A 13,960-nucleotide genomic window follows, 5' to 3' on the forward strand; every position below is an offset into this window, starting at 1 on the left:
CTCAATTCATGCTCTTAAACGAAGAGATCAATGAATGCATTGCAGAGCAGTCCAACACTTTTCGCTACGAAACAGTCGACGCGCAAACGCTGCATTGAGGTGAAGCCACGTAAAAAGTATACACTACCAAACTTTATTCATTAGCAGCACCTTACCTTGTAGACATTTTCCGTCAATCGGTGAACCTCGTCGGTGCGAGACATCGTGGAATCTTCGGCCAGGACCATAAAAGAGCTTTCCTCCAAACGTGTATCCGAGTAAAAAAAAAGGAAAACGGAGGGAAATGTGTTAAATAGGCAACCTTTGGGCCGAAGTACAGGGTGAAACGATGTTGTACGTCCGAAATCCTACTGCAACTGAACTCACCTCCTCTACTGCATACAGCGGGCAGCCTGGGGGTACCTTCATGGACACTTCGAAAGCTCGGTTTTTCAAAATTTTACCATATTAGATATGAGCTTTCCGTACAAGCGAACCCTGACATAATATCAGTGTATAATTTAAAATAATTTTCACCCATTTAAGTCAATTATATTATTCAGGTCATCGCATTCTTCATTTGCGATTTGAAGCAGAGGTATACATTTCCTACAGCTCCCAAACGCAGCAATCTCCAGTCCAAAGCGTACATTTGCTGACCGCCCACACGTTTTTCTGTCTTTCAACTACACTCATTACAGTCCTTTAATATTCAAGCGAGTTTGCACGTACAGTATACACGTATAGCATCGTTTTCTGTTGTTCCCTTTGTTGCATAAAGGATTAGGATGGTGTGTCTGAAACCATAGTTATATATTGACTAAACGTCTTCAAGTGCATCCCCTCAAGCTATCTAATTTGTGTGTTCAAATAACCAAGTCGATAAAGTAATTCTTTGATATGTAGCCTAAGTCAACTCCTTATGATGCTACCCACCTTTGGTAAAATCGCCTACAGCCCCTGTTTAACAGATCACGTGATTCTACAATTGTATGGCCTTTGTCAAGTCTGTGACTTCGACGTGTGGCTCAGTTTTTTGTGTTTGCTGAAAAACTTGAAAAAAGTACCCCAAAAAATTTTATTATTTTAACAAGGTGAAGACATGCTAATTAGAGATTGTGCAGAAATTTAAATTGTATGTTAGGGTGTGTGTGTTTTTTTACCCTCCCACATATTTGTACCAATTTTGAGTCAAGTAATGATATACAGTGCATATACTGTACACTTCATCTATAGCTTATGCAAAAAGATCGTTTGCATTATGAATAGACAAAAAGGTAGCAAAGAGCTCCCCCTTGTGGAGAAACGTTTCCACACAAAGTACACAGTCATAAACAACAAAAATCATGTTTTATTCTGGATGAAATACGGAAGTCCATCAGTATTGATAAATTAGGCTGTATTAAAATGGTCCAATTTTATACGGACAACATCTGCTCTGTGTTCTTCGCCCTCCTCCTCTCTGCGATGACAGAAAGATAAATAATTAGGTATCCATCAATCAAAAATGAATGAAAGGTTTTGGATTGACAAAGGACAGAGCTATGCTACCTGGTTGTGTACTCGCTTTCTCTGTGATTGGCTCTGCTGGAACATCAGGAAGCGCTATGTCTTCTCCCTGTGTCAAGACGAGGGAACAAAACGCACGCAAATCAGTTTTAGTGCCACGAGCCACGTCAAAAAGTCGACACCGTCGCCATTGTGCACGGCGTCACGCCCGGAGACGTAATAATTGCATGTTGTCATAGTTGTATTGTACTGCGAACACTGTTGTTTGCACATTCACACAGTTTGGCTCGTTCTGTTGCACCATTAGACACACACTGAAATATTGCAAGCATGATTAGGATAATAAAAATGACCCGAAAAAAATCATGTTACCAGAACAAAGTTGGAATATTGCCAGAATAAAATCGTAAAGTTAGGAGACGTTATAGTGGTACAAGAAAACAGCCGTAACATGACAACAAAATATATTCGGAGAATAAAAAGAATACAATTGTAACATGACGGAAAAATATGGTAACATTACAAGAACTCGTACGATGATGAGAAAAAAGTTGTGATGTTACTAAAATAATGCTGAAACATTAAGAGTGGAAAAAAAATCATACTTGTGAGAATAAAGTCATAAGATGTTAAGAATAATGTGAAAATATTAAAATTGTAAAGTAAGGAAAAGCCATAATGTTACAAGGATACAGGCATAACGTTACAACAACAAAAAACTTTTGACGTTATAAGAATAAAGTTGTAATATTATGACCAAAAAAAGTGTAAAGGTTATAAGAGAAAAGTCATAATATTAGGGCTAGAAGAATAATGTGACATGACGGGGGAAAACGGTAACATAACAAAATGGCAACATTTTACGAGAAAAAGGTCGTGTTACTATGTTACTAAAATATAGGAGTGGACAAACAGACTTTTTAAAATGTAACTGAGTCACAACAATGAAGCTACATTTTCAAATGTTTTATAACTCTGCATGCATGACGTACGTTTGATGCTTTAGTTATGTGACGACATGTCAAATAGATTGCAGTAATTCGTTTTATGCGTATGCTAATAAAAGAACTACAGTTCCCATGATGCTTAGAGTGCACTACCAGCAAGTGGTGAAATAGATGCTACTATTATGTTTCATAGACTTAGGCAGTGATTTGAGATGGTAAAATGAAACCAAAGCCTCGAAGCTTTTGTCAGACTTCCTGAATCACACTGCTTTGAAATAGGGCTTCGTAGCTTGTATCGTTCTGCAAATATCACGTGACCGATTATGTTGGAAGCGTCATACAGCGCGTACTTACGGATCGAAAAAGCTTGGTGGCTGTCATTTCATATAATATCCGCCAAGCTATCGAACAATGTTGGCTTGTAATGAGAGCAGTGCTAACGTTGCGTTGCACTGAAGCACCAAAGCTACGAATCTGTTCCGTCACAATTTGAAGGACAGCCTCATGAAGATTCACCCGCCCATCTCTAGCAGCGACCGTCTTAAGTAACTTTGATCAAAAGTAGAATCACTACAGCTTCTGCTTGGAAATTATTACGGTGGCAGCTGTTCAACTCCGATGGAAAAAATACCCACACATCCCAAGCGAGTGACGCTGGGAACACCAAAGTAGGTTGGATTGCAGGGTTTACAGTGTGTGTAAAGCGCTTAATGTGCGGTTCCCATCCTGCCATGTGCACTGCCACTTCCATATTACATGTATTATCATTCACAGTAGCGATGCCATAGTTCACAGTCTTGATTGGCTTCTGGCTGCCCTGTTCTCATGAGATAGTTTTTCTTTGTCACATTTGAATCTCCTATTAATTACCTGAGTAATGGCTTCCAATTCAGCCAGAACAGCGTCCTCGTCGTCTTGCGTCAACGCTCCTGCCAGCATGTCATCAATTTGCTGCAGGAGGAACAAATACTTATTTACAAATACTTATTTATTCAACTTTACAGTAGCCATCCATCTATTTTCTATGCCGCTTATCCTCACTAGGGTCGCGGGTATGCTGGAGCCTATCCCAGCTGACTTCGGGCAAGAGGCGGGGTACACCCTGGACTGGTCGCCAGCCAATGGCAGGGCACATATAGACAAACAACCATTCATACTCACATTCATACCTATGGACAATTTAGAGACGCCAATTAACCTAACATGCATGTTTTTGGTTGTGGGAGGAAACCGGAGTACCCGGAGAAAACCCACGCACGCACGGGGAGAACATGCAAACTCCACACAGAGATGCCCAACGGAGATTCAAACCCAGGTCGTCCCGATCTCCTGACTGTGTGGCCAACATGCTAACCACAAGGCCACCGTGCGGCTGCTGTGGCTAATTAATGGCATAGTCAAAGTAATTACAGCCCCGTAGTGGCACGTCTGTTTGATGTGGTGTTTGAAGAGCACACAGAGATTAATTTAGACGCAGGGCGTCTACCATTTAAGGGAATACAGTAATTAGGGAGAAAAACCTTTACCTTTTGATACTCAATTGCTTCCTGGGTCTCATCTAGGATTCTCTCCACATCTTCTATTGACATGATCTGTGAAAAACAAAGTGGGAAAAAAAGGGGAAGATGTGTGTGCATGAGACTCAAGAAGTGCACAAGGCACACAGCTGCAGCAGCAGCAGGCTTTGCTTCTTAATCGTTTAATCTCCAAACAAGGTGAGCCAACACAAGCTATCATCACCAGATCTAAAGAACGCTCACAGAAAGTTTGATGACTGCAGCTTTAAGAATGCAACACACTGAGGGGGTATTTACTTATCTACCTGGTGCATACTCTTCAGACAATCATTGCCAGCTTTCAGCCCCTCTATGACTTTCAGCTCAATTTGCATGAACTCGATATCTTGAACCTGTGGACATTAATATAATTTAAACTGTGTTTCTTTTAAAAATGTGTGAGAAGAAATGCCAGCCAACTCCAATACCATTCGCTCAAGGTTTGAGATCTGATTTTCTGTCTTGTCCAGCAGCTGATCCTGATAGTGCTTCTTCTTCAGTAGCAGCAGAGCCTTTCTGCAATAGCAATTAAATAAGAATACGTGAGGACAACATACAGTTAGTATGTAAATGTATGCAATCACTGCAGTAAGAACATACAATGAAAATAAAAGATGGAAGTAATTACACAGGAAAAATGTTGTACAGTTCCAAGAATCACGTAATGTAATGTTATGAGATATATAAGTTGTTACGGGATATACAGTAAGTTGCAACGTGACAAAAATTGAATCGGAAACGGTGGCAGTGTGGGAGTAGATTTAGAATCAAGTCACGATAGTGCGAAAACAAACCCCACAGTTAAAAGAATAAAGTTGGCAATGTTATAAAAGTCATATAAAATCTACAAGAAATAAATCACAATGCTCCGAAAATAATGCTCAAGAAATTCCAGTTATGTGAAAAAATTTGCTGAATATTTTGTGAAAAAGGAATGAAGTAGGAATACAAGAATAGCTACAAGAATAGCCAGGATAATATGAGGAGAAAATTGTGTTGCAAAAATAAAGCTGTACGATTCGGATTTTTTAAAAATAAAGTTAGGATAATGTCAGAATGGCATTATGTTAAAAAGAAATAAGTTGGAACAAAAAACTTTGTATCATCTTCATCAGTCCTTCTCTTAACACATCTATGTGTTTATGATTGTAATATTATGATTTATTCCCGATAACATTCATTCTTCATTCAATTGCAATGCGTCCCCCTTACAATAAACCTCATAAAGAAATGTGAGAATTAGAATTATTTACTCTTTTCTGCCATCTTTGAGCAGTTGCTTGGTCAGAAGATGCTCTTTCTCCACCTGGAGGGTGATCCTCTTTTGATACTGCTTTAGTTTATCCCTCTGCTGCTTCAATTGCTAGGAAGTGAATGCAACATGTCACATACACACATATACATATATATATATACAGTGCTTCATACATTTACATTATAGCATCTCTCACTACTGTGGCATGCCTTTATAGGTAAAAAATAATTCTACACATTTAAATCAATATGCATGTACATTGAAGTACTAGGTAGTTGTAAGAAAAATAACTTTTTTTAAATGATGCTAAAAGTGATGTAGTAGCCACAGTGCTAATACTAACAACACTGCCACTATATAACTGTGCTAATCGGCTTTCCCCATTATGAGCTCACCAAAACGGCTTTGTCCTGTTCCGTGACGCGTGAAGGTCGACTCTTTCCCCCAAACACGTTTCCCATTATTTAGATACATCCCCGACACATCATTCTTTCCCCGGCGTACATATTTCGAGGTATTTTGTCATGATAAAACGCAGCCGACTACAGCTAGCAAGCAAGCTAGCTAGCAGCTGTCGTGTTGTGTTGTGTTGTGTTGTTGCTACGGCAAGTGACGAAGGACAATACACCAAACAAGCGACTAACACGAATACAACCGGTCTTTTTTAAATGTCAAGTGAAATTTATCCTGATATAAATCCTGTTACTTGTTATTGTTAAAAGACAAATCGTTCAGTGACGACGTTGACTGCCTTGGACAGAAATCATGACCTAAATTAGTTTTTTCAAAATTTATCGATGTTCTATGTTCTGTTTGAACAGAATTTAACTTTACAGTCATATAAATGTGATAGGCTTCCACAATGCCCTCACGACCTTAGTGAGGATAAGCGGCATATATCTATCTATCTATCTATCTATCTATCTATCTATCTATCTATCTATCTATATATATATATATATATATATACACACACACACACATACACAGTGATGTGAAATAGTGTTTGTCCCCTTCCTGATTTATTATTTTTTGCATGTTTTCACACTTGTTTCAAATGTTTCACATCAACAAACTAATGTAAATATTAGTCAATGACAACAAAACTGAACACAAAATACAGTTTTGAATGAAACTTTTTGTTATTAAGAGAAAGAAAAAAATCCAATTCTACATGGCCCTGTGTAAAAGTGATATCCACAAACATTGGTGAACGTTCCCAGGAGTGGCTGGCCAACCAAAATTACACCAGGGGCACAGCGACAACTCATCCGAGAGGTCACAAATACCCCAACAACAACATCCAAAGAACTGCAGGCCTCACATGCCTCAGTTAAGGTCAGTGTTCATGACTCCACCATACTGTAAGATATTGATCATACCAACAGTAAAATATGGTGGTGGTAGTGTGATGGTCTGGGGTTGCTTTGCTGCTTCAGGACCTGGAAGACTTGCTGTGATGAATGCTACCATGAATTCTGCTGTCTACCCAAAAATCCTGAAGGAGAATGTCCGGCTAGCTGTTTGTGACCTCAAGCTGAAACCAACTTGGGTTCTGCAGCAGGACAATGATCCAAAATACACCAGCAAGCCCACCTCTGAATGGCTGAAGAAAAATAAAATGAAGACTTTGAAGTGGCCTGGTCAAAGTCCTGACCTGAATCCTATGGAGATGCTGTGGCATGACCTTAAAAAGGTGCTTCATGCTGGAAAACCCTCCAATGTGGCTGAATTCCAATTACAACGCAACTCTATTAACTTTGCTGTTACACACATTCTTATTCTATTCTTTTGTTAATAAAACAGGATAACATCAGAACACGTTAAAAACACATGAAGTGAACAGATACCAGGTGTCAGCTATAATAAGCTCTACTTCTTCTTCGTACCTTTTTGGCCATGTTGAATTTCATACAAACCACACAATAAAAAGTGCAAAAATTATCCAAACAAAACCGTACTTTAATACATAATTCAATAAAAAGGCATTCATCAATTTTTCAAGGGGACAGGGACATGAGAAAACATTTTTTGCATATTTTAATGCGATTGTGCCACAGAGTTTAATGATGAAATACGATTGTGACACACGGGTATTGATGCCGGCTAATCGACATTCTGCAGTGCTTATTCAGTCCAGGAAAATACTGCACATGCCAACCAAACAAAACGAATGAAGACGAGGCAACACACAAAGATGCTTAAACCTTAAACAGAAACATCAGCACATATGTCAGCTTTGATTGAGTGTTATCTTTGGTGGTTCACAGCATTTATTTCTTTTTTGCATGGTTTTCTACTTGTGCGTGATGTGCTGAGCAATATTTTGTGTTTAGCACCATTTATACTCTAACCTGCTACAATTCGCACAATCTAATGAGATCCAGTTACAAGAGCTTGGTTGTGGTTGTAGTATGCAACATCATGGTCATCTCGTGATGCTACATGCACAACTTTACAAATAATCTCAAAAAAGCAACCTTTTTCAATATTAATAATTATTTATTCGAATTCTTAATTAACATAATTAATTCTAAATACTGCGATTGACTGGCGACCAGTCCAGGGTGTACCCTGCCTCTTGCCCGAAGGCAGCTGGGATAGGCTCCAGCATACTCGCGACCCTCATGAGGATAAGCGGCATAGAAATGGATTGGATGGATAATTCTAAATAATAGTTGCTATATTTGCCAGGATATTATCACAAAATAGTGTTTAAAATATTAAATTACAAATTTAGTAACCATACTAATAGGGATGGACAATGACTATCTCATTATTTTTATTTTAATTAATTTATTATAATTATATTTCTAATTAATCAATTCATTATTTTAGGTTAATGTTATATAATGGAAAATATTGAAGAAAGTTATACACATTTTTTTTTTTACAGATAATTAAATTATTATTAGATTTTAGTAAATAAACCTATTTTTATATCCATTCATATTAAGCAGCGTGATTTTTTTATATTTTTTAATTTTATTATATATATATATATATATATAAAATATTGTTTTTTTTAAAACATTGTCTTAGCAGTAAATTAATTATAACAATACAAAAATGGCATGCCCAAGACCAGGGGCACCACTCGGCCTGTAAATTGTCCACTTGCACCATGGATATGATATATGATATGGTATATGATATGATATATGATTGTGGGCGGCATGGCTCAGGTGGTCGAGAGGTCGCCTCCCAACCTGAAGGTTGTGGGTTAGATCCTCCGACCTCCCATGATCGTGTCCAAGTGTCCTTGGGCAAGATAAAGAACCCCCAGTTGTTCCTGATGCTGCATAAGTAGGGAAATGTGCCAACAGTGTCAAAGCACTTTGAGTGCCTTGGAGGTGGAAAAGCGCCATACGAGTGAAAGACCGTTTACCATAGAAGAAAAAAAAAAAGATCAATTATCTTGTAATTTCTCAAATTTCAATACTTGCTGCTGTATATTGCTAAAATAGATGGACGGACGGCGTACATTACACATGCCTAACACGTGACTGCCGTAAAATAGGCCGTGTTCTGCACATACGTAGAAGCCAGTATTGCATAGTGACAGTCCTAGCTTGTCCCCGCTTTACCATACCCCTACTCGAGACTTCATTTTGTCCTTCGTTAGACATAGCAAACCAGTTGCCACCTAATCCACAGCGCCTCTACTGGTTGCAACCAGGTAGTGCACTCCACTTTGACTCAATTGCCTCAATAGGTGATTCATTCAACACAACTGGCAGAATTCCTAATTGATTATTTTTCCCATCCCTGTTCCAAAGGAGTTAGCCTTGAGTGGTTGTAAATATGTGATATTGATAAAGATTTAGCCTTTTTTTTCTGCACTGAACCTCATTAGATTGTGATTGTGAAGTGGTCCTGTTAGTCCTAGGGGATTATAGAACATGTAACCCCACCCCCCCACAAAAAAACCCCAAAACAAGACATACTGTGGGACTGATTATTGCTCGTATCAGAGCTACACATTGAACCATGCAGGCTACAAGACTACAGGACAAAAAGCTAAAAAAATGTCATTTATCTCATACATACATCTTACATACATGGAGAAGAGTGCACGACTGTGTGTGTGTGTGTGTGTGTGTGTGTGTGTGTGTGTGTGTTGAGGTAACTTCCTGATGTGGCCAGCAAAGTGCAGGCTCAGTAAAAAGGATTAAAACCACGAAGACACGTCTTCACATTGTCTTTGTGTCCATACTGCTACACTTGGAAGTCAGTGCCAAAGTGTCTGATCTGGGCCTCAGTCATAGACAGATAGGTGGTCCTCATACCGGGCGAGTACTGTGCGTACAAACACAAAATACACATTAGGTACATTTAATGACAATAATAATATTATACCAGGTATAATATTATACGATGATATTATACAAGGTAGGACAATTCAGTGATTAAAGCAGGTAGGATGCAGACAGGACACAATTTTAAAGAGGGTGGGGTCACAGTTATACTCACATGCTAGTGTGCTCCTACATTGTGCCAGAAGGTCAAAGTTCACACACATTTGGCATGCACACGTTTAGGCTTTTAAGGGGTCAGGCTCAAGCGCTTTGCATTGCGTGATGCAAAGAATAATGAAAAGACAAAAAGGAACAACAACAACTCAAAACTTACGATTTTTAAAAGTCTGAGTTACGAAAATGTAAAGAAAAAATAAGCGGTTAGTTTCATGCATGTGTTCATAGTCAGCATTCATGTTGTAATCGTGAAAGAAAAACAGCACAAACAGGCAATAAAAAAATATACAGTACAGAAACAATATAAAACAATGACCACCATAATGTATCCCACCGGGTGTCCTCTAATTCTTTCTTCGGTGCATGTATATGTTCCAATAATAAAGCATCAAATTCCATTGATTGGATTTGGGATTTGCTTACATGTGCATGTAAATCTACTGGCCACAACATTAGGTACACCGGGATAATTCAACCTGATGCAAATACCTTCAAATTAAGAAAGAAAGAAAGAAATTACCCAACTATTTACCATATTTTATTATTGTAATGGGGCCGCACGGTGGCCAAGTGGTTAGCATGTTGGCCACACAGTCAGGAGATCGGGAAGAAATGGGTTCGAATCTCCGTTGGGCATTTCTGAGTGGAGTTTGCATGTTCTCCCCGTGTGTGCGTGGGTTTTCTCCGGGTACTCCGGTTTCCTCCCACATTCCAAAAACATGCATGTTAGGTTAATTGGCGACGGTATGAATTTGAGCGTGAATGATTGTTTGGCCAGGGCGTACCCCGCCTCTTGCCCGAAGTCAGCTGGGATAGGCTCCAGCATACCCCTGCAACCCTAATTAGGATAAGCGGCATATGCATTTATATAGCACTTCTCTTCTTTTAATTCATTTACTATATATTACTTAATAATTGTTAAAAAAAAAGCAACTAATAAAACAATAATATCTAAATATTTTAGCATTATGTTTATATTATTTGTTATTAATTGTGTAATTTATTATTATTTTCACAGAAATATGAAACATAAATTTGACAATATATAATATTATCAATATTAAATATTATTTTATAATATATAAAATATTACTATTGTGCACATTTGTGCACAGTTGTGTACAACTGCAGAGAGCTGCGTATTTTGAGAATCGATCGAGGTTCCCCCGGTAGGATACGATTGTGCAAACAACCTTTCCGAACACACACAATACAGCACATTGATATTCCACACTGATAAGGCCCATTATTCCTGGATATGAATGGTGAGCTTTAGGTGCCTTTAAGGGCCGTGTTCAAATGCATCTCACAGGGACGCTATACATTTTTAAACAGTGGTCACATTGTCTCTTTCTACTCTTTTCCCCAGTCATTTAAAGTCTGCCAATGTACTAATGCAGCCCATGCGCCCCCACAGTCCGACAGAAGCTTCATTATAAAGAGAGAGGGCACGTAAAAGGAGAAAAAGTGAGGATTTACTAGTGTTGTCTATTATTTAGCTGTGGAGACACGTGACACACTTATTGATTGCCAGAATAAAATATGATACTAGCAGGGAACAATTCTGGCTTGTGCGCTCATGTGTGATTTGATGCAGCTGTTTAATTAATTGCGTTGCCGTAAGAGGCAATTTAATCCACTGGGGAAAATTACAGCTTGGCGCAACAGAACAAATGGCCTGCAGAGGGCAGTGTTCAACCACTTGCACCGCCACTTAACCCCTAGGTGCTCCTTTTTGTGCCATTATTGAGTGCAATGTGTACAAGAGCTGCCATGCGGGTGTTTTTGTTGTGCAAGTAAGGTCAGGTGTGGTGTCGTGGTCACACTTGAGATACGAGGGCTGTATAGGGCCAACGCACCGAGGGGGGCGGGGATCCTCTGCCTATCAACGGAACGTTCTCGTATCGAGGGCTCCCTCCAAACAGCATAGTCTGATTCCTGAGACATACAAGGTGAAAGAAAGGTAGTGAGATTTAACAATGCTATGCTAAACACAGCGTGTTGTATTGCGTCTATTAATTCAACAAAGCGGTGTACCACAGGGATCAGCTTTAAAACCACCTTTGCACCAGATACCAAACTGATATGCATTTACATGTGTTACATTTTTTTTTATCATTGCTTCTGAAAGTTCTCCACGGGACCCCTGTTTTAAATCAAACTACACACAATGGTCATGATAAAGCTGTTAGGTGTGAAGACATACTGGTGGTTTCTGGTCTACATGATGAAATAATGAAATAATGATGGATTAATGCATAAATGTTGAAATTACATGATGTGATTTCATTTTAAGGCCACCAAAGAGGCCTTCCAGAAGCTTGGGATGGAAACAGAGTGGTTAGCAAAGACCATTTATTGTTCAAGTTTTTATCAGTGTTGCATTGAACGTGGGACGAAGTGTGAATATTTACTTTACATTTTCGGCTTGAGATGCTAAAATTTTAAGTTAGGAGCCACTGTGCCCCCAGTAAAAAAAAAAAAAAGTTAGTTTGGAGCTCCGTTTGGGATGATTCACCGCACCCTCAGACCCATCAACGTTGAACAATTCCTTTTATGTTACAAGTTTTCTCATTAGTCAGTTTCTTTTTAATTTGACATCTAATCTAATCTAATCTAATCTTGCCACTGTTGGAATCCAATACAGTGGTACCTCGGTTTTCACTATTAATGCGTTCCAAAAGGTTTGACGAAAACCGAAATGAGGCAATTTTTCCCCGTTTTCCCATGAATCTGTTCCAGACACCCAAAAATATTAGCCAAAAATACATTTGACAGAGAATTAGAAAGAAAACAACGCAAAATAATTATAAATGACCAATGGATGGAATTTATTGATGACGCGGACTTCCCGTACAACCTAGCGAGAGCAAATTAAATAGTGTTCGTCACTTCCTTTGTCCATGTGCTGGCACTCCGGCGGGTTATTTAGCAGTCACAGTCAATTAAAAAATGCCCAGACAGTGAGGCTTTGTGTGGGCAATCGATTTCGCAGAACGATACATTACAGGGCAAACAGACTAGTTTACGTTCTGTACTTTCTGAGCCCGATGTTGGCACACTGTGATGGTGCCGAGCTAGTGAGCGACTGCTGCTGTATGCCAGCTGCGCTGCACTGAAGCCTCAATGCTTAAAGGGATAGCTCGGATTTTTTGACATGAAGTTGTATGACATCCCCATCAGCAATGCGGTCCAATAACAGCGACTTACCCCCCGCTTGGTCTCCTAAATCCAGTTCTGGTCAGAATTTCCGTGATGAAAATCAGACCTCACAAAACGCTTGGCGTTATATATTTGTCTATCGCTGTATCCGTGCGCACTGTCGCCTGTGCGTTCATGTCTATGTGACGAAGACGCTCACATTTACTTCCGTGACAGAGCCATCTTGTTTACGTATGTGTTCCACAGCGGAAGAAGATGCGAGTGTCTTTGTCACAGTCACATGAACGCACAGGCGACAGTGCGCAGGGATACAGCGATAGACAAACATATAACGCCAAGCGTTTTGTGAGGTCTGAGTTTTTTGAGAAGGCATTTTTGTGATGCAAATGTTTTCATCTTTTGAAAGCATATTATTTTGAGAAGCCAAAGTCTCCAGAAACTAACCGGAACTACGTTCTTCATCACAGTAACCTGACCAGAACTGGACTTAGGAGACCAAGTGGGGGGTAAGAAACTGTTATGGGACTACAATGCTGATGGGGATGTCATACAACTTCATGTCAACTATCCCTTTAAAATAACACATTCAAACAATATATTACAATTATAGATTACAATATATCACAATTCTTTTTACAATTTGATTTCTGTCTAAGAAAAACACCGTATTACCTGTATTTCATAAGTGAAAAATAAGTGTTAATATCAACCGGCTAACCTTGACAGATTAACGATTATTCCTTAATGGCTCTAATTGGCCGATTAAATCGTCCAGTCGATTAATCAGGTGAGCCCTATATAGTACAGTTGTTGGAGCTTGTGGATAACTTGTTCAGTGATATAAATGGATAAATGGAAATAAATGAGTTGATAATATATTTATATAATATATTTATATTTATAATATAATATTTTCCAGACTATAAGTGCCACTTTTTTTCATGGTTTGGCTGTTCCTGCGACTTATATATGTTTGTTTCCACACTGACAGCCACGAGAGGGCGCTCTAGGCTTGTGTGCCAGTATCTGCTACTCCTATCAGTCCTGCACCACTAATATTTACAATGTAGACGTCAA

The 13,960-nt window shown here is 39.0% G+C and overlaps 3 protein-coding genes across 10 annotated transcripts in view; all 3 read right to left on the reverse strand.

Moving 5' to 3' along the window:
- Window positions 1-475, reverse strand: part of LOC129171149 (brain-specific angiogenesis inhibitor 1-associated protein 2-like) — an 82,249-nt gene extending 81,774 nt beyond the window's left edge. For 4 of the 7 annotated variants that reach the window (XR_008566742.1, XM_054759538.1, XM_054759543.1 and 1 more), the window contains exon 1: window positions 156-471. Coding sequence is in view for 6 of the 7 variants with exons in the window: in XM_054759538.1 (XP_054615513.1) it covers window positions 156-227 (72 nt within the window). In the remaining variant the exon portion in view is untranslated. Of the gene's footprint in view, window positions 1-155 lie in introns of all 7 variants that reach the window. The other 3 variants (XM_054759542.1, XM_054759544.1, XM_054759537.1) reach the window with 2 other exon arrangements.
- An 835-nt stretch (window positions 476-1,310) lies between these two features.
- On the reverse strand, window positions 1,311-5,868 carry LOC129171153 (charged multivesicular body protein 6-like). The gene is made up of 8 exons (XM_054759550.1): window positions 5,642-5,868; window positions 5,245-5,354; window positions 4,420-4,507; window positions 4,258-4,344; window positions 3,962-4,027; window positions 3,306-3,386; window positions 1,531-1,597; window positions 1,311-1,441 (listed from the first exon to the last, which is right to left on the reverse strand). The coding sequence occupies exons 1-8, from the start codon at window positions 5,705-5,707 to the stop codon at window positions 1,398-1,400; spliced, it is 609 nt and encodes a 202-aa protein (XP_054615525.1). The 5' UTR covers window positions 5,708-5,868; the 3' UTR covers window positions 1,311-1,397.
- Window positions 5,869-6,251: 383 nt separating this feature from the next.
- Window positions 6,252-13,960, reverse strand: part of LOC129171150 (protein tweety homolog 2-like) — a 64,592-nt gene continuing 56,883 nt past the window's right edge. Inside the window, exons 13-14 of one of the 2 annotated variants that reach the window (XR_008566743.1) lie at window positions 9,720-11,659; window positions 6,252-9,545 (exon numbers count right to left, since the gene is read on the reverse strand). Coding sequence is in view for 1 of the 2 variants with exons in the window: in XM_054759545.1 (XP_054615520.1) it covers window positions 9,465-9,545; window positions 11,581-11,659 (160 nt within the window). In the remaining variant the exon portion in view is untranslated. The remainder of the gene's footprint in view (window positions 9,546-9,719; window positions 11,660-13,960) is intronic. The other variant, XM_054759545.1, reaches the window with a different exon arrangement.

The sequence above is a fragment of the Dunckerocampus dactyliophorus genome, chromosome 18, assembly GCF_027744805.1.
Source record: "Dunckerocampus dactyliophorus isolate RoL2022-P2 chromosome 18, RoL_Ddac_1.1, whole genome shotgun sequence".
Lineage (NCBI taxonomy): Eukaryota > Metazoa > Chordata > Actinopteri > Syngnathiformes > Syngnathidae > Dunckerocampus > Dunckerocampus dactyliophorus.